This window comes from Ambystoma mexicanum, chromosome 9, assembly GCF_040938575.1.
Source record: "Ambystoma mexicanum isolate Mex_15411 chromosome 9, UKY_AmexF1_1, whole genome shotgun sequence".
Taxonomy (NCBI): Eukaryota; Metazoa; Chordata; class Amphibia; order Caudata; family Ambystomatidae; genus Ambystoma; species Ambystoma mexicanum.
The window spans coordinates 1,310,520,089-1,310,544,912 of record NC_090931.1 but is presented as its reverse complement, the minus strand read 5'-3'; the positions used below and the strand labels follow the sequence as shown (position 1 = coordinate 1,310,544,912).

General features: G+C 42.9%; 1 protein-coding gene across 2 annotated transcripts in view; it reads left to right on the top strand.

Moving 5' to 3' along the window:
- Nucleotides 1-24,824, top strand: part of PDIA5 (protein disulfide isomerase family A member 5) — a 904,279-nt gene that overhangs the window by 823,000 nt on the left and 56,455 nt on the right. For both annotated transcript variants that reach the window (XM_069616684.1, XM_069616685.1), the window contains exon 15: nt 3,702-3,772. In XM_069616684.1, coding sequence (XP_069472785.1) covers nt 3,702-3,772 — 71 coding nt within the window. The remainder of the gene's footprint in view (nt 1-3,701; nt 3,773-24,824) is intronic.

Sequence of the window (24,824 nt, the reverse complement as noted above, 5' to 3'; positions counted from 1 at the left end):
AAGCTTGAAGATCACGAGGGAGAGGATGGATCCTTACGAGACTCCACAGTTGATGGGTTGAGTTGGTGTCCTGATTTGGAGGAATCCATTTGTACAAACTGGTGATTGATTAGCAAGATATGTTTTCAACCAACTGAGGATGATCTCTCTGATCCCCATGGAGCGATGTAGAGTGTGAGTGTATGGTGGTCTACTGTGTCCAATGCTGCAGAGAGGTCAAGGAGAACCTGGAAGCAAGGATGGCCATCATCAAGGATGTTAAGGGCATCATCAATCACCCTGATGGTGGTCGTTTCTGTGCTGCAGCTGGGTCTGAACCCAGATTGATAGGACTGAAGCAGTTGTCTTCAATATGAGGAGTTGTGTGGATACTGCTTTTCCAAGGATCTTAACTAGTAAGAGGAAGATCCATGGTGCAGCAGTAGTTTCTGAGGTCATCAAGGTGTTCAGTGTCAGTTTCTTGAGATTTGGAGGATTTGTCAAGTATTTAGGGTCGTGGGGAAGATGCCTCGAGTTAGCGAGCTGTTGATGATGATTGTCAAGTATGGGAAAAGTGCTTCAGTAGGAAAGGTCTTGAGTACAGAGGCAGGGGGATGTTGTCCGCTTACAATGTTACCTTGATGGACGCTAAGGTGTCAGTGAGGTCTTCCATAGTGTATTGAAAGTTGTCCAGGTAGTTGTGATTTTGCGTGATTGGATGTGTATGTGCTGTCAGTTTTAGCCTTGGTGTCTGTGTTGGCAGATCATGCTGGTCTTGTTGATTTAGTTGATGGTAGTGGATTTTTCAATGGAATCTTTGGTGTGGGTCTGGCAGAGGGTTGATGCAGTTCTTCAAAGCTATCAAGATGTCCTTTGTATGGTGTTTTGGTAGTAGTTGGCCTTGGCCATGGTGATCAGTTGTTTGTCTGCTACACACATTTCTGGTCCACACCGGGACCCACAGCACTGAACAGCATCACCCTAGCAAGGGTTGGAAAAAAACTTTGCATGTTTTGTGGTGATATAATAATTATTCTCGCAAGGATGCCTCAGCAGGATTTCACACCCCAAACTCTTCTGCTGTGAATAGCTGCATGCATAATGGCACACAGCTGCTTCTGTACTAACGGGTCTAAAGACAGTACAGATAAATCATAACACACAAAGATAAGTTCTGGATTTTTTTTTTATGTAGCAACAGTGAATCGATGTATGACCTGCTCCTAAATTGTGTGGATGGCAATTTCGAGTACAGTGCATTTGCAAAATACCAGATTCAGCAGCACATTGTAACACGGATTTCACCCCAGACCCACTAGCTTCCACATGGTGCTGTGGTGCATGCACCTGTTAAGCAGGGAGCTGTGCTCTGCCAACCCTCCATCTGTCATGAGGTTTTGGCTGCTCAATTGAAGACGTGAATAATGCTCTGCCAACTCGGGATGGGTCAGGAGTGTTTTCGTCTGGTCTACTGACGCAGGGAATTGTGCTCTGCCAAATCAGCATGGCTCATGTAGGGTCACAACTGTTATACTGAATCAGGGAGCTCTTCTACACGCAGACAGCTGATACTTGTGCAGGGTGAGGTCTGATGCGCTACAGGTGTTTCTCCAAGTCTTTTTTCGTGTTTCCTGATGTCTGTTTGCTGAAGTTGAGCTCTTGAGTGTACCAGGGTGCAGAAGGTTTAGGCTTGAGGATGCGTTGTTTCACTGGGGCATGGCGGTTGATGTTTGTGAGGGCGATGTTGAGTTCTTGGAGAAGCAAGTCACAGTCCTGGTTCGTCTGAGCTAGATTATCCAATGTAAAGTGAAGTTTGGCGTGGTCCTGAGAGAGCCTCCTCTGGTAAATTCTTGCACAAACTTAAGGCTTCTTTGCTGGGTTTCAGATGGGTTTGCTTGACTGGTGGGGTACGACCAATGTCAACAGAGATTGCCAGAGGGCCGGCCAGTCAAGTGGGACTGGACAGCTGTGATGGAGGGTGGGCAGGGCGGTGACGAGTTAAAGGACATTACCTTTCCTGTTAGTTGGGTCTTTCACGTGCAGTGTGAGGCTCAGAGTGCAGATTAGCCAGCATAGATCTTCCCACATTGACTTGGTTGCTGGTTTGCCAGGGATGTTTAGACGCTGAGGGAGATGTTGGCATGTGTGAGGGACATGGTCATGACCAGGTCCATGCAGTCTTCGATGAAGGAGGTGTTGGGCTTGGGTGGTCTGTATATGAGGTGAAAAGTGTCTGTGTCCATTGTGGAGAGCAGGAATGTTTTTTGAAGGAGCCAATGGTGACGATGTCCAGATGGGTGCATGGCCATGATGCCTTGTGAATGGTGGCGATGACTCTGCCAGATTTGTTGTAGAATTCTGTAGCTGTTGGTTTTGAGGACCTCTAGGATGAGTGTGGAGGTGGATGTCATCCAGGTCTTAGTGATGAAGATGGTGTCAAAGTAATGTGTGGTGATGAGGTTAGTGATGTCTGCTGAATGGTTGGTTGCTGATCAGACCTTGGCGAGCATCAATTTTCGTGTAGTGGTGGATGGTGGCGTGCTGATGGATCTCTGGTGGCGCTGGTGAGATTGCTGTGATGTGGTGTTCATGATGTTGCTGGTAAGCAGCGTGGTTGGCGATGAGCAGTGATGGTAGCAATGGCATGTTGGGAGAGAAGGGGTACATATGCTTACCCGTACAGTACGGGTAAGCATATAGGTGGTGCTTAGGTCACGTGACCAATATCCACTTGCAACTACTCCCCAACTGCAAAGGAAATGAGGCTGCCTGGAAGGCGTAAGAACTGGTAATGGGCGGAGCAAGTGCGTGGCAGGGCGTTGTCACGTGACCAGCATCCTCCTCAATGCAGTGTTCAATTTATTCGAAAAATATTATGTATACATTTCGGGATAGAGCTCTAGATGCTTGCAAAAGAATCTAGAGAAGCGTTGTGCCAGACTTGTCAGCGCACACAGACCAAAGCCGCTGTAGACGCACATGACACCATTTCCTTTGTCATTCGGGAAAGCTTATCCAGCAATTTTTTTTTTTTTATGGTGGGACATTGACTTTTGAGATTTGCAGTCCTGAATATATGATGGAAAATAGAGGCCACTAATTCCACAATGAAAGAAAAAGCAGGACGGGGTGTGTATCTCCCGGATGACTTTGGGGGATGCTGGCATGCAAACTGACGTCAAGAGTGCAGAAAGTTCAGGAAAAAAGGGTACATAGTCACAATCTGTTTTTGGCCAAATGGGGCAACCATTACTTTTTTGTATTATTTGAAGTAGTTCTCAGCTGATACTGATAATACTCAGAACAAATATAGCATGCTCAATCAAAATTATAAATGGCACCTCCAGATTTAACATATATAGAATACCTGCCGTCTTCTGGGTAAGTTGCCCTCTCTAGTCTGCTGTATAGTATTGTCCCGCCCAAACTGTTTTATATCATGTTCAAGATACTGTGTCATGCACTGTGCTGTCCCCTGAGCATGGTCGGTACTAGAGTATATAGAATATAGACAAAAGCAGGGCAGCGCTGCTATAAGATTGCAAAGGTTTGAACCCTTTTGTGTCACTATTGTGGTTCAGCCCTTGTATTAGAGTGGGCGATGAATATACTTTGAGGACCTCCATAACCTGCAGGACTGCACTTGACAGTAAAAGACTACAAGGTCCGTGGATACAAATCTTCACCTCCTGCTTAATGTAGATTTTTCATTCTGCTCACAGGGTGTCCCCACTGCAAGAATGCCGTCCCAGATTTTACAGCTGCTGCAGAGACCTTCAAAGAGGATCGAAAGGTAATTCCATTTTGGGTGTATTGCCATTTCGGGTTTTTAGTTGACATTACCACATAGTAAAATGTTTTATGGTCACTGTATGGTAGATGCATTCAGAGGCGTGGACAGGGTAGGGCCTCAGTGGGCAAGACCCACCTTAAATCTGTAAATGTCCACTCAGCAGGGCCATGTGGACATTTACAGACTTTAATGTCACTGCGATGGGTCCAACTACATTAGCTTCAGGCCCCACTGATTAGACAATCCTGGCTACACCCCTTGATGCATTCCAGAGCCCTAACCCATCCACGTCAATAGATACATTTGATGATATTGTGTTTTTGTATTGATGGGGTGGCATGGCATGGTGTGAACAGAATCCATGCAATAGCCAAGAGCTGAGTTTGGCACAATCCCGCGTGATTTACAAGAGCGAAGTAGGATTAAATGAAACCAAATGAGAGGAATGCATCTAATGAGGTATGAAATAAGAGCAGTACTCACAACAAAATTATATGAACATTGATTACTTACCAGGCATCCTGGAGTATTTTTAATATGTGCATTTGCACAGTGTAGGTGATCAAGGCATAAGTATAATGACCTGGATTATGGCATGGATCCCCTTTCAGAGCAAGGAAATGGAGTTGGAGCAGATTTGAATGCAGTGATAGAGAAATATTGGGGAGGGGTATTTTTGATATCTGCAGGGGGAGATTTCCACTGACGAAAGGAGGGAGAGAAGAGCAACTAAACAGATATGGTACAGGTGTGCAGGGACGGATTGAGTAGGGTGCCAGAGAGAAAGGGTGCAAAGTGGGGAGGAGCTAGTTGATTGATTTAAAGACCAGTATAAGGAATTTGGAGAGAGGCAGTAAGCATAGGTGGGAGTGGAGTGCACGATGTACAGTGTGAGAATTTCAAAATTAATGATTTTGTTAAGGGATGTTCGGGAGAAGGCTAAGTGGTGGTCTAGTCGACTGAGCTCAAAAGTGAACATAAATTATATAGGAGTGGTAGGTGAGGGAAAGTGACAGATTTTCCTGATTATGTTAGGTCTTCTAAAAGTCACAGTGGAAGTGATAAATTAGGGTATTTTGAGATTGCTGTCGACAAAGACTTTTAGATTGGCGAACTTGTGCAATGATGTTTGAATTTCACATGGGAGAGCGATTTGTAAAGAGGGACGGTTGGAGCATGATCGTTGTAGGTGTCCTTAGAGAAGTTGAGCATAAGGCAATTAAATGCATTCCAGTCGCAGAGTCCGCAATAGAATTAGAGATTCGAGAAGAGGTTTGTGGTAAGGGTGGAATAAACTGCAATTCTGGTCCGTAGGTAACGAAAACATTCAATGGGGTACATGGGGTGCTATTACTTTGACCCCCTTCTTATATTGGGTGTCTATCTGTCATGATATGTTGAGAACATTTCCACAGCCCACCAGCAACTCCGGCAGATGATTCTTTTAACTTCCACACAGTAAACCGATGCTACAATAGCGGAAAGCCATCCAGATTTGTCACATGGTTGGGGTCCACAAATTGAAACATGTTGCCCACATAAAATTAGTATATATAGAGATATGGCTTAGGACCAACAATAGAAAATGGGTGATAGAAGAATAAAGACGCTGTGAAGATGATCTCGGAGATCTAGGTCGTGGTTCAATGTAATAGTTGATTAGGTAACCATTACTATCTTGAGAAGAGGTATGAGATAAGCTGTGATTTCCATAAAAATATGAATGAAAGAGCTGGAAATTTAGGGCGCATCCCCTATGCTTACGTATGCTAATAAAAGATTTACACATCTCCACCACATTGAAGAATTGCACGAAAAAGTGAATCATTATTACAATGAGTTTATCCTGTTGGTCACTTTAGAAACCATTTGTAGTTCAAATTAAATCTGCTAAAGTATTTTGTCGGCATTTTAGATTAATGTTTGGAGGCAATCTAAGGCTATATATGGAGGTTTTAAAGGCATGGTCTAGTAAAATTTGTTATTGTCCCTACGGGTCGGCCATGTTTTTTTAAGCCTAAGTGGCTCGATTTTAGAAAACTTTCCTATGGACCTTACCCGAGTTTTCGTCTATTAAACGCATGCGAAAACAAGCACCAGGGAGCCGCCATTTTCTGATAATCCTATCTTTTCCCCCATCGCCCTGGCTGACCTGCTTTTGCGGCACTAAATCAATTCCCCCGCCCCTGAGCCTGACATTATCAAAACATTCATATTCCCCGCCTCTCTCCTTGACGTTACTGTGCTGCGTAGGCAAACGCGCCCAGTTGTCTTCTGCGCGATTCCACACAGAACCCGGAAACCAACACAGATCAACTCACAACACAGCGCGCCACAATTCGGAATATGAAACTGTACTTTAAAATGAAACAGCAACACAGTACATTTGGTAAAGTACATTTATTTGACATTCAATGTTTAGAGAATATTCAGCAATTGCCATATGAACTCCGGAAGCCATTTATTTTCTTTTATCTGTATCCGCCATAACTGTTCCGTTTCATCTTGAGTCACGCGCTGTTCCTTTATGGTACACAGGGTGTTCATTTTCGTAAAAAGAATCACTTTCGAAGCACGGTGAAACGCAAAGCTGTTCCATCAACTAGGCACTAGTCCAGCCTAAAGGTTGATATGTTGCTTCTAGCCACTAGTACAGCGTAAGGGCATGTGGGCCCTTGGCGATCGTCCCATAATATGGTGATCGTGCTCCAGTTGTTGACACGAAGCTGCAGGTGTCTGCTGAAGAATCCATCCGCCGGTGTCTCAAACAGATGGCAGTGGCAGAATGGGATCAAATACCTGTTATGAAAACAAAAAAATTATAATTAGTCTCGCTAGCCGAACTTCATTAATATTACTCATTTTATTTATTACGGCCGATCAGAAACTATTTGCTTGCAATGATAGTTCAATGGAGTATGTTCGTCTCTAAAATCAATGCGAAAAGTAACGAGATAAATCGAGGCAAACACACAATGATAAACGACAGTTAGTCTACATGCGTGAGGAATGATATATGATATGGCATTTGTAACGCTCCTATACTCAAGTGTTTCTAGGCGTGACGAGGCAGGTGGGGAACAAGGGCAGACAGACAACGATCCTACTAGGCCAGGTGTCTTTCTGATTGCGCATGGGGAAGGGCTGTACATGGTTAGTTGAATACAAATTAAATAATGGGGCCAGCTGGTGGCAAGTGCAAGGTAAATGCCGGGAGAAGGGGCTAAAGGATACAGAGACAGTCCCGTAGTGCAGGTAGGCAGTGCAGGGAAAAGTGGCTGGGCCAAGGACCGAGATCGGTGAGACCAGTGGACCTGCATGCCCATGTGCCCACTACGAACACGTTTCACTTGCTTTTCCTAGCTCTTCATTCATTCATTTATTCATGCATCCATTCATTAAATCTTCATTCCGGTATAAAAGCGTGTAAAGATTTACTTACATTATATTTGAAATTTCCATTGTGTCTCTTCGTAATGCAGTCTGTAAAACGGACCGTGCTCTTGACAATGATTTTTCGTATACTGAACTAAAATGAAACTCGGTCTAGTTTCTGAATTTTCTGCCTTATCGTCGTACGTTATTGCGCACTCCCTTCAAATGTAGTTCTTTCGGCATGGTCCCTGTCTCAAGGTCAAAAAACAATAGACCCTTATACTTCCAGTGCGACTTGTGGGCCTCATCTGGGCGCTGTCCTTCGCATTCTTTATTTGCAACATCACGTAGTATAGGCATCTGTGAGAACTTGAAGTTTAGAATCCATCTATGTAGTGCGCCTCAATGTGCAAATGCGAACTGGCTTCTCTCCCAAATGCCACGGCCCGCTTGGCTGGCGCGTTCTAAGTGCCCCAATTTTGTCCCCGTTGTCTGCAAGCTTTGCAGCCCAAATTGAGACATTTAATTTTTTGCGGAAGGTCAGGGAAAGTATAAAGTACCACAGGAGTTGAGTTACAAGTGAGATTTATTGTTTGTTTGTTTTATTATTTGCAATACGCAAGCCTCCCCTCCGTTAACGGTGCACAGCATTTACATGAGATGAGACATGAGAAAAATATATACATACACATATGTGAGGTGAATAGAGAGAATTCAAAGATGACACCCAGCTTGTTCGCCACCCATGATGGTGAAGGTAGGGGTAGGTTTACAGGTACACTGTACAATAACATTTATTTACAAAAAGACAATCTTATTGCAATTATTTAAACCGGGATTTGTACTTCACAATCAGCTGTGCTTCGGGTGGGCATGGCACAGTCGCAATGTTCGGTGGCAATGGATCACTGCTCTGCACAGAAACGTCCAAAATTCCATATCTGTGCTTCTCTTAACACAGCAACAATAAAACCTTTTACAAATTCGAAAGGCATTTCATCATCGACTGGTTTGATCACCCATTGCTTACTTCGTTTTGAAAACACCTTAGTGTAGCGAGGCATCCTTAATTTACCCCTAGTCCTAGATTGTTCACGTCCGACATTGCTGTTATGGGCCAAGACCGCTAGTAGAGTGCGATGTTTCATGCCACGAAAGCTAAAATGCAAGCGCTTTGGCCTGTACTTAAGGCACATATTGTGGAACACCTCCAAATCTCCTGTGTGACAGAATTCTGTCAGTCCTCTCAAATCTCTTGATAGTTTTGTCGAAAACAATCTTCTCAATGGCTTTGTGTGTCGGTGAAGATGGAATCAACCACTTCTTCTTCTGTGCCTCCTCTGGGGACAAAGGGCCATGTTCACATTGGTGGAAATGTTCATTTGCTGTCCAGCGGTGAACGTTGGTACAGTGGTGCATCAGTGACCGCCATTTTTCAAGTAGTATTTCCACTGACCCCTCACAAGTTTTTGAGCTCCACCAAAGATGGTTGGTGATAGAATGTGACCGCTGCAAAATACTTTCAAAACCTTTTTTTTTCCCTGCAGCCGAGATTTTCTTATTGATTGATTTAGCAAGATGCCATACGTCAAATTGATGTTTAATATGTGGGAACTGCTCTCTCATTGTCTTGGCAATTGAAACGTGTCTATCCGTGGCTATGAGGTCGATGTGCATTCCTCTTGATTGTAGATATTCCACTGATTTTATAAATCCTAGTTTCTCCATGGCCACTGACGATGTACATTGTGTTACCTGCACGACCACCGAACTCACAATTTTCTTACTATCCATGTCCTGAAAGTGGTAGGTGCAGTACTTGGCAGAAAATCCAGGGCTGTCGCACTGTCCATCGCCGGCTAGCCTGAATCGTTTGCCTTCGAATGTACTTGCTAGAGACAATTGTTCAATTTTCCAAGTATCACTAATGGCCGGAAACAGATAATCACGTTGGTATATGTAGTACAGCGCTTTAGAAATGAAATGTAGTCCCACAAACTGAAAGAAAGCCTCTAACTTTCTAAAACTGGAGCCACTAAAAAGTGATGCAGCTGCACACAGTAGATTGCCTGCTGGCAGTTTCCCCAGCATCGGTTGTGCAGACCATGAGAACCTATGATTTAATCTACAGGCAGCATTTATTTTGACGTTACTGCCTTTTATTTGACGAGCCACATTAATCAATGGCTTCCCACATACTTACCCTCTAATGGAATGCACACATTTCAGCATACTTATAATTTCCATCAAACAACTGTCGAATACAATGTATTTGCTCTCTTTCATTAGACTGTCATCCTGCGTCAACGTTGTTTCGGCCTGTGACGTTGTGGAGATTTCAACACATTGGAAAGTAATATCGCTGATATCAAGTTCTGATGCGTCTATGGATGCTGCGGTTGGTTCATTCTCTGTCATTTCGACATCTATTACTTCAACATTGATGGGAGAACACAACAATGTCGACAGGTTTTTTGGTGGCAAATTTTTGGCGGGTGTAGATTGTGTAAATTGATCTGCAACTACTTCAGAGCTATCTTCAATACATTCAATAACATCTTCTTGTGGTGGTGCGGTCACACTGTAGCTATGGTCCAATGCAACTTTGCTGTAGTCTCCAAACACAGTTAATTCATGTTTTGGCCATTGGACATGAGCATCTCGAGCCTGAACACGCCTCGCCTCAATTAATAGTTCCTCCAAAGTGTACACGGTCTGGAAAGCCACATCTCTCATTCGCTTCACTGTCTGTGTGTGTATAGTTCTGACACCCACGGGTAACTGTAGGAGAGTTTGGAAAAGGGATGTTCAGTTTAAACACAAGATGGAGTGTAGTAGAATTGACTGGAAAATAACATAAAATGGTCCCCAGCACAAACATTTTTTTTTAAAGTTATGAACTGTTTGTAACTAACCTTTGTTTGTTTTTTTTTCTTTGCAACTTTTTTGACTCGACCTTCAACATCTGCACGCTGTAGCTCCGATTAGTTTCCTCATGTCCTCCCTTCCTCTTGCGCTGCAACGACTATATTTTCTGTATCCGCATAGACAGCACGGAATGAGGCTCCATCGTCTCCCTGAAACATAGTACTTTCATTACTATGTATCAAAATATTGTTAGCATAAAACACACGTGAGGACGACCACACAGGTACATCTCAATAGCCAAACACGATTTAAACATTGTGTGCAACAATCAAACGACAAGTATTCGACCAGTGATGATCTATTTCGATGGAACTGTCAGTATCCATACCTCTGGCTCTGCATGGACTGCCATGAATGGTTGTATTGGAGAGGAGGCATCCGCATCTCCCTGAAACACAGTACTTGCATTAGTATGCTTTTCAATATTGGAAACACAACACACACTTGGGGTCAACGGCACAGGTACATATAAAGAGATAACCACAAATGATGCATTGTCCAAAAGAATCAAGGAAAATCCAAATATGATCACATTTCATCGACTGATTTCAACGATTCCTTTACATCTGCATCATCTAAATGAGATGTTGTGATTGTGGTGGAAGCTCCGTCGTCTCCCTGAAACACAGTACTTGGATTAGTATGGTTTTCAATATTGGAAACATAACACACACTTGGGGTCGAACGCACAGGTACATATAAAGAGATAACCGCAAATGATGCATTGTCCAAAAGAATCAAGGAAAATCTAAATATGATCACATTTCATCGACTTATTTCTCAGATTTATTTACATCTGCATCATCTAAATTGGATGTTGTGATTGTAGTGGAAGCTTTGTAATCTCCCTGAAACACAGCACTTGCGTTATTAGGGATGAAAGTATAGCAAATGGAATTACGTTATATGATCACGCATGATGGAGCTGTCATTATCCATACCTTGTGCTGCTGAAGAATATCTATGGATGTTGCAAATGTAGTGCGCACTTCCGAAAGCTGTTGCGCCGATTCGTATACGCATGGTCCCGCTTCCACTTCCCCTGGAATTACTTGAATGTCAGGCTCTGCATCAAGTGCAGGGGTTGACGCTCCATCAACTGCCTGAAACATAGTACTTGCATTAGTGAGGATTACAATAGTGAAAACATAACACACACCTGGGGTCGACAGCACAGGTACATATCAACGGCTAACCACGAATGAAACATTGTGTAGAACAATCAAACAAGAATTCCAGCTCTGATGATGACGCTCGATGGAGCTGTCAGTATCCATACCTCCTGCTGTTGAAGAACATCTAGAAATGTTGTAGATGTGGCGGACGCTTCAGCATCTCCCTGAAAGACAGTACTTGCATTAGTATGGATAACACTAATTATAACCGAAAACAAACACCAGTGGACGATAACTAAGGTGTATATCAATTGGAAAGCACTAACCAAACATTCGGTAAAATGATTACACGATAAAATAAAAATATTCCTTGACATGCATAAAACAGGTCTGTAGCGGATTAGCCTAGTAAGATTACCTGATACGCGCTAGAAGTGGTTGATAACTGCGACCACGTCAAGGATGTAGAATGTTCTTGCTTCAGATTCAAGGGATAATCAAGAAGTTGTAAAGGTAAATTAATGATTGATAATGAAATGCCAATATTAAAAATAGCCATGTAAGGCGACAGAATACTTGTAAAATGCTCAATACAGCACAGTTCCCTGTTCCCATATATATACATTGCGTTTGTGGGTTATGAAATCGAAAAAGAATATATTGGTAAATGTCATTATTCAAAAAACTATACAATCATGTCAATATCGAAATTATTACAAGGGATAGAACACCTACAATCTCAATTAATCCGTTCGGATACCTACACTACCGCAAGGCCTAAAGCTAAATCCGGACGCTTGACTCACCGGTGGCGGAATGTGGACGAATAGAGTGGGAATAGCGTTTTCGAGCAATTTCTGTGTCGTTCGCCGCTTATTCTTCTTTGTTACCCAAGATGTTGTGTACATGTCCAAGGAAAAGTGCCGGCTGCAGATGCGGTATCGATCACCCCTCTTGTCCTGTAAGACTTGTTGGACTCTACTTTCCAGCTCATCCAGTGGATATCCGCAATGTATGACCCATTCACTTATTCGATCAACAGTTTTCGGGAAAACATAAATTGTAGTGCCTTCAGATTTCGCATGGGTCTTCGAAGGGCAACCGCTAATCGAACAGGCAGGCATTGTTGATAAATATGAAAAGTAAATATCGACATTATTATACAATCTTCAAGAATAAAGATTTGATACAGAAGTAAATGAATTACACAATGATCAATGCAAGGTTTGTTTTGGTCGCAGGAACTATACCAGTTCATTATGTGCGGCTTAGTATTTGCATAAGTTGCAGAAATGTATAAATGATGTGACTAAAAACTGAACATGTGACTCATCCCCTGGATGTTCTGTATTGCACGAGAAGGAAACATGCTTATATCATAGACTGGACCCCCGAAGGATGCAATTCGATGACAATTGACACAGATGAAAATAAATAGATCTATTGTTAGCATAGCAATGGAAATTCAAGTCAATAGCAATGAGACCAATGAACATAGCACTATTGAGTACTCTACTCGCAAATAGATAGAAATTTAAAAATCTGCGAAATATGACCAGGATACATGGCCTTACCTTGACCAACAAACAGTTGGATTCACCAAGCAGAGCAGTATGTTGCGGAAGAAAAGGTGGATGGCCACAGGTAGCGCACTGAGGGGTATGCTCGAAGCGGTCACAGAAGTTTACGGATAGAACGACGACAAGCAGATTAGCATAGATCTCAGTGGTTCCCAGGTAGCACGTTCAGGAGTTGACTTGCAAAGCACAAAGATGTTCTCATGAGACATATCGAGTGGTTTTTAAAGTATTAGAAACTGGGGTGTGTTTGTGAATGAATGACGTATGTATGTCGTGGTATTAGGGGGCGGCCTGCTTCAAGGGGAGGCCTGGCTGAAGACACAGGGTCTGAGTAGGCCATGTGACCGATGGCCCCTTGGCGTTGGACACCTTTTGAAGTGTACATGTAGTTTGGCACCTTGGCCTTTCGCGCCCCTGACAGCCCCCCCATGCCAGCGCGCATCCACCGGCGTGAACCGCCTTTGATACAGGGGGGTGGGATGGATGGGCCTGGGGCGTGCAGATAAGGCACAGGAAGACTGCTGAATGGAGACACACTTATGTGGATTGCAGCGGGGCGGCCTGCTTCAAGGGGAGGCCTGGCTGGAGACACGGGGTCTGAGGAGGCCATATGACCGATGGCCCCTTGGCGTGGGACACCTTTTGAAGTGTACATGTAGTTTGGCACCTTGGCCTTTCGCGCCCCTGACAGCCCCCCATGCCAGGGCGCATCCACCGCGCGAACCGCCTTTATATCAATATATAGTATATTGCCTTTATATCAATGATAGTATATCGTTGCTTATCAATAACAAATGCCACATACCGGAGAGTCTTGTGAGCACAGACCCACACTTCAACTGGTGTATTATAGTGGTCAAGACCCTAAGGCCTGTATAATCCAATGGTAATTGTTAGTATAGATATATGTGTGACTTTTATAGAGACATAACCTACTGAAAGACTTTGAACAAGTGTTATTTAGTGCATGCATTATCGAGAATATGTTATGTTAGCTTAGATAGATAGTGACCACCCTGCTCCACAGCGACCAGACCTTCACCCATTCGGAGCACAGATGTCTGACGTCCTTCCTTGAATGGAGACACACTTGATTCATTTAAAAAATTGAAACAAATGTTGTTAAAATATGTGGTGTTTTATTTTGTATCTTATTTTGCTGACACAAAAATACAAGACTTTAAAGATTATACAGGTCAGGTTGCAGCACAGCGAGAGAAAATCCCCTGTACTGACCGCTGTCACTCGCGAACGTTTCTCTAATGGCACGAACGGCACAGGCGGGTATCACTCTTCGAACGCGGTGTCCAAGCCTCCCGTGGAGCCACCATGTAAAGGAACGATAGGCCACCAGCCTGTACCACCTGTGAAAAGGAATGAAACAAACTGTTTTTAAATGACCAAGATAAGTTTAATAAATGTTTGTTGTCAATGACAATTCTTGTAACTAATGGCATTCTGCACGGACAAATGCTATCTAGACAATGCACACTATTGAACGACTTACATGTGTTACAATGATATGTAGATGTAATTTTGGATACAGTAGAAGATCATGAAATAGGAGTGGCATGACAAGCAGAGTATACTTACTCGTTACTCGGATTACGCAGCAGCAGTTCTCGTCCTCAATTGGCATTAACTCGCACCGATTGCATGTGCACCAGGTGGAGACGCCGTCCATTCGACTAGGCCCAGGCTCTTCATCTGTTGATTCGTCCTGCCAACTGCCGTCCGAATCCCCATCGTTTTCGCGTGCTTCCCTTTCCTGTAGTTCCTCCGCGGTATACTCAGGCTCGTACATGTAGGGCATTATTGTAGCCATTGTGTGGTAAACAGAGTAAAATAATTTACCTAGATGGTACAGGTGTTCACACGGGCTACAAGCGGCAAAGGTAGCTGACCAGAGCACTGAAACGAGTCACAGAATACTCAAAGTAACACAGAGAGAGGAATGGAATCGAAAATCTGCTGCTGTGTCTTGTGAAAGGGTCTGTTTATACTTATTGAGCAAAGAGGCGTCCTGCCATTTCCATGGCGACACGTCATTAGCTGAAGCGCAGCGAATGTTGACACGAGACGTGCTTTGGCGTTGGGAAATGGGCGGTACGAGTCTGCTGATGACAGGCTCAGGGGTGGGGGAATTGATTTAGTGCCGCAAAAGCAGGTCAGCCAGGGCGATGGGGGAAAAGATAGGATTATCAGAAAATGGCGGCTCCCTGGTGCTTGTTTTCGCGTGTGTTTAATGGACGAAAACTCGGGTAAGGTCCATAGGAAAGTTTTCTAAAATCGAGCCACTTAGGCTTAAAAAACATGGTCGACCCGTAGGGACAATAACATGTTTTACTAGACCATGCCTTTAATGCATCACTCTTTCAGGGACACATAGGAGACTAACACCATAACAAAATATTACTTCGAAGCTAACTCTACCATAATCTGAGGTGTACTGATTATTGTATATTGATTGAAAAAATCTTGACAAATGATGGAATATTTAACATTTTGTAGAGTAAACACATTTTGTAGAGTAAACCCATGGATAAGATGTAATTGTAAATGATGTGTGTGTTGTACATATAGGCACATATTTCAAATTGAAAGCTACTAGCCAGCTGTAAAAACTTACTTGCCACCTCAATTCTATACATACACTATTTCTCACTCACCATGAGATCATTACTAGCCAATGGCTGGTATTGAGTGAAGATTTGGCAGCCATAGATAGATATATATATATATATATATATATATCTTTTTTTTTTTTCTGGGGCTTGTGCATTCGCATGCTTTGTATAGGCTGCCGTCTATTGGTTGGTGGAGAGTACTGCTTCTTTTTTGTTTTCGAATTCGAAAAATGGGCATCAACAGTGGCGTTCCTGCAATGCTATCCTTACTCTACATTTGCTGGTAACCATGCTCCTTCATCTGTTGACGTTCTCAGATTGTTTGTTTTTGCCATTAAGGTTGGATGCAAAACGCAGAGCCATTGTTATTTGGTGTAACAAATCCTAGCCGTGAAGGCCAATCCAGGGTCTAGAACTAGATGTCTACATCGAAGATCAGCGAAGGTGATAGCGGTTGATGCCAACATTGCACTGAAAGATGATGCAGTAGGGAGAGTTAATGAAGGCAAACAGGCATACTTGGTCACTTTCATGTAGAGAATGTCTTTAACCCCACTACATTTTACACTAATATTTGATGGTAAGCTCGACTGCTCACTTGCCATCAAATGGAGAAAATTCCATTTACATTTTGCCCATCGTGCAACAACAGATTCCCTTGGAATGACAAGCACCAGGTGTATTTGATCTGTATTCCAAGGGTCCACGACAACAACTGTGTTCAGCTTGTAAGCTTTTTAAGCTGAAAACACTTAAGCAGCATACAATAAAATGGTGGGTGGCCTATGCAATGCAGGCTGAAAAGAGGTTTGGTAATTCTACTGTTGCAGCGGGACATTTCAAGGGCAAAGAAGCAGGCATCGGCTTCAAAGGCGACGCCAAAGAGCAGGAATCGGAGGGAACATCAAATGTTTCCTCGCAGCTGGCCAACGCCTCTAAAGTACTGATGTCCTTGTCCTATTGAGCTGTGGACGTCCTATTGAGCTGTGGCGACAACCCCTAATGTTCAAAAGGCTGCTCATGGAAAACCAAGACTAAATCGGATGACGCTCAAAGCAAGCTACATCTGATCAAGCTGTTTTGAAACAAACAAAAACCATCCTGAGCACACGGCTTCAACGCCAGAACCGAAATAGGCTGACGAATACAGAAACACAGAACTACAATAAAACACTTGATGTTAAGCGTCAAAAACTAAACAAAAGACAGGCTAACAAAGTGTAAAGATGAGTGGAGTTTCGAAAGAAGTTTTAACATCAAAAACAAAATTGTCTATCTCGACGTCCATAGAGGGGCAAAGAACTGACCTCTTAAGAAGGAAAAGCAACATCCATGTTGACGTCTGCAATGCACAAGAAGGGTACTGTTTCTTCATCTGATTCGGAATTAGAGGAAGGGAAACCTAAAAGAGCAACATAAAAAAAAATCAACCCAACAGCAAACTATATAAGGTACAACTTGGGCAGAAGAAAGGTTTACTAGCATTTTAGAGAAGATGCGATCCTTCATGGAATTTTGTGATGAACTCGCTAAAAAGAGAAAAGGGGGGGTACCTTAGTAAAGTCCACCGCAGGTAAAAAGGGAAAATTAATCCCTGAAAAGGTTGAACAGATCATGTGGGTGTGGAACAGGATATCATTGAGGAGGAATTCTATTCATATGATGAACTGTGGTAGAGGATGAGAACATTGATCCAGAAGATCATACATTAGCATTGCTGGACATAGCAACTGCTACCTCACCTGCAGAGAATCAAGTTTTATATGCTGTTCTCCGTAAAAGAGCAGCTACTAGATTTGATATTCAGATTCAGGAGCCTGAAGAAGAGAGACAGATTTCTTTGAAGATATATTAAAGAGAAGAAAAGGAAGTCTATCTCTACATCAATCCATTACTTAAAGGTATACTCAAAAGGGTTACACCTTCACTAATAAATTAAGCTGGTCAACCAACACAGAGAATTAAAAATACAATGCAGCCTCTTGTGACAGACTGTATATAAGGGGACACTTAAAGGTGAACTGATTAGTAGCCACCACAACTCTAAAGATCGGAGGAACTCCATTATCAACTAGTGAATACACCCCTGTTAAAGAAAGCAAGAACTTATGTGCTTTAGTAGAAAGATACATATGTAGCTCACAAGGTCAGAACGGCAAACGTCTACTACCCTTATGCGAGATATAGTAGAGATCAGTGGGATGAAATTAGACCTCTCACAGAACAGGTGGCTGAACACCTCCAAATCAGCCGTGATTAAAGTAATTACAGAAGGAAAGAATTCTACTAATGCCGTCAGTACAGCTGGAAGGTTAATAGCTGGGCCAACTATTGTTATGGGACACGTTTGGCTTCGGGGGTTCACGGTTTAAACACGAAATACAAACAAATCTACTTGAAAAGCCTGTTGCTAGCTGTTTGGGGCAGCTGTCGATGATGCTGTAAAGAAAGCCAAGAAATAACATGACACTATTAAAAGTCTGCAGCAGATTACAGGAAATACTTTTCAACAAAGTTATTTTTTTTTTAGCTAGGACACTGTCCTTTCAGCCCAACCCATGTAATCCGCCAATCGGCCACTCAAATTCCCCACAGGTGCCTCCAGTTACCAAACCTCTTTTCCGTAAGGAACAGGGGGATTATGCTGGCATGCGATAACCTCATGGAGGCAGAGCATGTGGAAGAGGGCATTCCTTAAGGGGAGCAGCCTCCTCTGCACACTGACTTGCCAGTGAGAGTCCCCTCCCATGCAACTCCGGTAAGTGGACACATAGCATCGTAAATGCGAACATGGAAGGGGATACCTTAAGACAAGTGGGTGTTTAGCAAGGTCAGATAAGGGTACTGCATTGAGCTACTGTCGAGTCTGCGCAGTCATCCACCGAGAGCGAGACCAGTACCTCAACATCTAAAGCTCCTTTAAGAAGAGCTACAAACACTCATCTTAAAATGAGTGATGGAACTAGTGCCAAAGAAACAGGTAAACACAGGAATTTACTCTGCTAATTTTCTAGTTCCCGAAAAAGACAAAACCATGAGACCAGTCTTGGACCTAAGCCGAGCAAAACAAATATGTAAAACCAGAAAAATGTGAATGACAACCCTATAGTAGGTCATCCCTCTTCTAAAAAAAGAATTTGGAGCTTCATGATCACTTTGGATTTGAAAGATTCATACTTTCATATTTCAATGTTACCTAGTCATTGCAAGTACCTCAGATTCAAAATACAGAACATGCATGCATGCATGCATGATCAATTCAAAGACTCCCCTTTTGGAATTGCGTCAGCACTGCGTGTATTAACCAAGGTACTTGAAGCCGTCGTGTCACATGTGCGCCACAAGACAATTCCACTGTATCCTTACCTAGATGACTGGCTAATAACAGGTAAAATGCACACCAGTGCTTTCTACACACTGAACACAGTCAATTTATTACAAAGTCTGGGTTTGTCTATGAACAAGAAAAAGCCCAGTTTGGTTGCAAGCCAAAGAGGTTTTTCTAGGAGCTGTCCTAGACACTTGCTCGGCAACAACCTACCCGAAACCAGAAAGGGTACATGTATTTCAGGCACTCATTCTGCAGTACCCAACAGGCCAAATGCTAACTGTCCGAAAGGTAATGAGACTTTTGGGCATGATGGCGTCATGCATTTTTTAATACTCCATGCACAGCTCAGGATTCACCCAATACAACATTGGCCAGCGGAGCAATGGTCTCAAAAGACAGGGCACTGGGGTGATTATAGGGGTAGTCTTGCAAACAGTAAACACGTCTTCACGTTTCTACAGGCTGGGGAGGCGCATTGTCAACACTTTACAGCACAAGGAAGGTGGTCCAAGTCTCAAATAAATAACCACACACATTGATTAGAACTACTAGCAATCAAGATGGCACTAAGCTTATTCCAAACAAAATTAATGGGAAAGAGCACCCTCATACAAACAGACAAAACAACCACAATGTTTTACATCAACAAACAAGGTGGCACACACTCAAAGCAACTGTCCATTGTTGCACAGAACATTTGGCACTGGTGCATACAAAGATACATTTTGATCCAAGCACAACATGTTCCTGGGGGAAAACAATTGCTTGGCAGACAACCTAAGTAGAGTTCTGATGACCGAACAGGAATTGGATCTCAACACCAAAACACACACAGATCTTTGCAACATGCGGACAACCATCAGTCAGCCTGTTTGTAACAAACAAAAACATAAAATGCCTACATTTCACATCCAGGTTTTCACAAACAGGGTCTCTAGGCAATGCACTATGGGTACATTGGGCAGGGATATGCCCATACGCTCCCCTAAAATCCCCCACCCTCCGGACACCACAAATTCAAAAGATAATTCCCAAGTTAAATCAAGAAAGCCTAGCAATGATACGCATTGCATTAGTGTGGGCGAGCCAACCGTGGTACTCGCACCTACTAACCATGTCTCTATGCCCACCATTTAAGCTCTAATCCAGTCTAAAATCTGCTTACGCATAGGCACAAGTAAATAACTCATCTAAGCCCACAGACAACCGATTTCGCAGCCTGTCTTCTGAGGTCATAGTTTGGCCATTTACTCATATAATGTATGGATTTATATTTCTAAAAGCAAGACCACACAATACCAGACTGCTATTTCAATATGTGGAATATATTTGTGATCCGTTGTAGGAATAAACACATCAACCACGTAGATTGCTAGGCTAGAGATGTGGTGATCTACCTTAGGTACCTATTAGACTTGTCTACAACTCACTTAAAGTACATCTAGCAGCTTTGCAGCATACACCGAATCCAACAGAAGACGTTTTTGTCGACGATACCAGTACTTCAAGCCTTCATGTAATGAGTCTAGCGTATCTATCCTCCAGTGGCTCATCCCCCACCAGGATGAGATTTAAACACAGTATTATCATGCCTAATTAGTTACAAGCTTTGTCGGTGGCAGAACCATTTGTAACAATACACAAACAACTAGTGCTAAGAACGCACCAAATTGGTCTCAAAATCTAATGTCAATCAATTGAGTTACCAACATTTTTCCTGAACCCACAGAATAGAGGATGATGGGCATTTCACACGCTTGATGTTTGTCATGCAGTGGTGTACTACCTAGACAAGAAGGAACGTAGAAAAACAGATCAATTTGTAATGTCAATGTCAAAAGAAAGGAAGTGTGATGCAGTTACTGAAGCAACCATCACTATACGGATTGTACGTTGTATTCAGATCTGCTATTTTCTGGCGACTAAAACACTCAATTTGCTTTCAGAGCACATTCCACCAGGAGTACCAGTGCTACCTTGGCTTTCCATGCTAAGGTACCATTGGAATCCATTGGTAAAGCATCAAACTGAAGTTCAGTGCACACTTTCCCACAACACTATTGTGTTGAGACACAAAGGCAGATTCTGAGGTGGGTCAAGTCATTTTATTAAAACACTTGAATCTGCTCCTTCCACTCACTCAGGAATACTGCTTGCTAGTCTATGCAAAGCATGACAATCTAAGCATAGTCACAAGCCCCATAAGGCAAATATTACTTACCAGTATTAGGCCTTCTGTGGCTTGCATCTGCTTAGAATGAAATGCGCCCACGAATCCTGCCCACACAGGAGCAAAAGGAGCATATTAAAAAGCCACGTTCAAAGATTGGGTCACAGAAAACATACAATCTGAGGACTGTGAAGGGGTCAGCAATGTGAGGCGGACAACCTTTTCATGATTGTTCAAAACATGCCATTTTATTGAAGTATAAATTATATTAAATGCCTCACTACCCCTGCTCTGAGAATGTCCCAGCCTAACAAAACTAAAGGGAAACACTCTAACACAGGATGTCTGGCCTGCGCACTTAAAAATCAAATACAAAGAGAAAATATTTGGCAATTCAGATACATCAACAATTATATTTGCAGTTTCTTGATAACCTTTTAGTAACCTGGGTAACCCAGGATTTAAGGTAAATTCAGCTTCAATGTTCATCAAAAGAAATAAGGAAATCCACGTATGTAGAAAAGTCTCAATTCAGTTCTTGAAATTTCAATGTCAAAGTCCAGTTTTGTTAACCAGAATTACAACAACAACAAAGCTCTTATTGGTGAAATAAAGACTTTAAACTTCCTCAAAGTAGCATCAATGTTATTCCTGGCCACAATTCTTTGCCACAACTTCCATTTATCCAAGAAGTCTTGACATAGTTCAAAAGAAATACTACTTCTATAAATGTTAGTGAAACAGAAGTCTTGGTTAACAGTTATTATGTCTTCACAAGATTTGGATTCAAAGTAGGTACATTTGGCAGGATGACTTCACAGTGCTGCTGCTTCTACTTCAGCAACTTCACTTCTACTAGAGTTTACCATGAAGACATTCTAAAGTCTTGCATCTACTGACAACCAGATATAAAACTACAGCTTCAGTACTTTGTGACTCAATACAGGTTCTGACAAGCTTACCTTTAAGGTACTTCAACACCTTAAAATGTGCAGGGCACTCTTCCTCTGAATATCTCTCTTCAAAAGGGGCAGCCTCTTTGCCTATCTTGTCGGTCTCCCACAACAACAACTTAAGTTTGCCTTTATGATCCACCTCTCCTTCTTAGTCTTTGGCAATATAGATTTTGTCAACTTCAAATCTTTCTAAGCAGCAATGTTTTCCTTCCCCAACTTTGCCGTCACCTCTCCGCCAACTGTTAGCCAAAACAATTACCCAGAAGCCTTGGTGCCAAACTCTCAGCTTCTGGTAATGCTTGCACACTTATATCTTGGACAAGTTTGACCTTCTATTGGGCTCACAGTATTGGTTAGATAGGCTCACACTATTGGTTAGATTGTTTTCTGACTTTAAGAAAGGCTCCTTTCAGTCTCAATATGTGAAAGCTCTTGGCTTCGTCAATGCTTGCTCTCTCTCCAACTGCAGATACAATGTTTAAACACTTGACTGCTTTTATGAGCAATGGATGTTTGCGTGAATAAAGATGCAAAGATCACTCTTTCCTTAGAAGGCGAAATTAGGCTCATGCAATCACTTCATACGTTTAAACCGGTTGAAATGTTCAACAGCTTTTTAATGTTTGTTCTATGAGGGACACAAAACCACTTCCTAAGGTTTACAAAGTTTAAGGGTTTAACAATGGCTTGCCGCAGCATTTGCTTTTCACGCGAGTACAGGAGAAATTACCTGATCATTGTTAAGAATTCAATGAACAACTTCAACCCACTTCTGCTTATACACAATTGAATATTAAGCTGGATGCTGTTGCCGCCAGTGCTTGCGCAAGGAATCAGAGCCCCAGGTTTGACTCACCGGCTTCTGTGATCCTCTCTCCACGTGTTGCACAACTTCTACTGCTTCTGGCTTCACTTTGGGGACACACCCTTCCTCGCTGAAGGTGTCTCCGGTTCGGCCACTCAATTAAGGAGCCCATCTCGCTCCTGAGACCCATGGCTTCACAACAACTCCTCGCGTCGGTCTGCGACACGCTTCTTGAACAGCAACCTCTGCCATTACATTCACATGGGGAAAGACAGCCTTCCTGGATGCCTTCCGCTGCGCAGCCTCTGCACTTCAGAGTTTGGGGGAACAGGACCCCCTTCAGAACAAGCAGGTGAAATCTGCTGCATCAACGTTCGACGTCCCTCTGATTCTCACACTTCTGTCTGGATTGTCAGCACTGTGCCTTCTTCCTTCTGCCTCAGCTAATACTGCACGCACTCCAGTCACAGTTCCAGCTCCTTCCTGTTTCCTGCACCTAAGGGGGCCTTTTAGGCTTGATTGCCTGACTACTACAGCATAACTCTTCAGTCCTCTTCCTCATCCCAGTATTTATGGGATTATCAGACTTTTAGTCTTCAACAAAATTAGCTCTTTTTTAGTAACTTCTTGATTTTAAGGGTAGATGTATTTCCCTTAGAATCATTTAAAGAGTAACCATTAGAATTCTTCATTACAGAGGAAGACAAATTACTTAAGGCAATATTTCTAGATTCCTTTACATTATACCTTTGGGAGTAAGGAGGATTTTTATCCTAAAATACCTTGAAGGATCTTTCTCTTGTTAAGGCTTGTTCAGTTGTTATGGTATTTGTCCCCAGAGACACAGATCTTATATGTGGTTCAGATACATCATGATGACAATAAGCGTTACCTGTTTGGCAATCTTGAGAGGTTTTCCCTTTCAAAGGACAAATACTGTGTCTCATCCCACAGGATCTCCTCACCACCATGGGCCTGGTCTCCTCCCAGGCGGTCCTTCCGCAGTACACAACCCACAAGTTCAGGATCAGAAAGCTTCTGCCTTTCCCTGGCCACCTGGGAGGAGACATTAGGCAGGGGGTTCAGTGAGGCAACAATAGGATTCAACACAGGTCATTGACATGTGAAGGTCATTCACACGTCCGTCAGAGTATGGATAGAGTTGCAGGTATGCCCCTGTCAATGCCCATTTTCAAATTCAAAAACACAAGATATAATACTTAATACTCCACACAAACTACTAGATGGCGGCCTATGCAAAACAGGTGATTCTAAGCAGATGCAAACGACAGAAAGATTACTGGTATTTGATATATATATATACACAAGGAGGAGACTGACGCACAGGTGGCATAATGATTGCTATCGACTTTTATTTGTCAAGAAAATAAAAAGAAATCCTTACTTTTCCTAACTCTAAGAGGGGTTTCCCTGCCTCAACTAAAACACTAAGGGTCCTGTCCGAATGTCTGTGTAAAACAATAGTCCACCATCCTGGGTCAAAAACCCTACTTCTGTCCCTTACACTTAAAACTAGAGATACAGTAAACCTTATTGGTCCAGAAGAATTACTCCCTTCTTCTGGACTGGGAATAGAAGTTTGTTTCCAGGTGTTGGCTTCTACTTAGGGGAATGGCTCCCTTCCGCGGGTCAAAAATTGACCTTCAGCACAAAAGAAAAAGTTAATGCACTTCTCCTTGACAGACACACGTTACGTTAGTGATATTTATATAGCGCAGCATCTGCCCAGGGGCATCTTGGAGCTAAGCAGCAAGTGAATGAGGAAAGGAGAACAAGCAGAGAGGTGGGTGCATTAAAGCAGATAGGTTTTCAGAGTGTGCTTAAAAGACAAATGGCCATCAAGTGGTGTGATAGAGAGGTCGTCATTCCAAAGTACAGTTGCAGCAATTGAAAAAGCTTTACCCCCAATAGATGAGTGTTTAGCCCGAGAAACAACAATTAAATGGGCACGAGCGAAGAGGCCAGGTGGGACATACGGGCAACATTTCACCTGAAGGTAAACTGCACCAGTGCCATGCAAGGTGCAGTGCACCAGACAGAGTTTTAATTTGAACCCGCCTAGCCACTGGCAGCCAATGGAGTTGGCGCAAAACAGGAGTGGCTCGAGCACTTCTAGTTGCCCCAGTAGCCACTCTCTCTGCTGA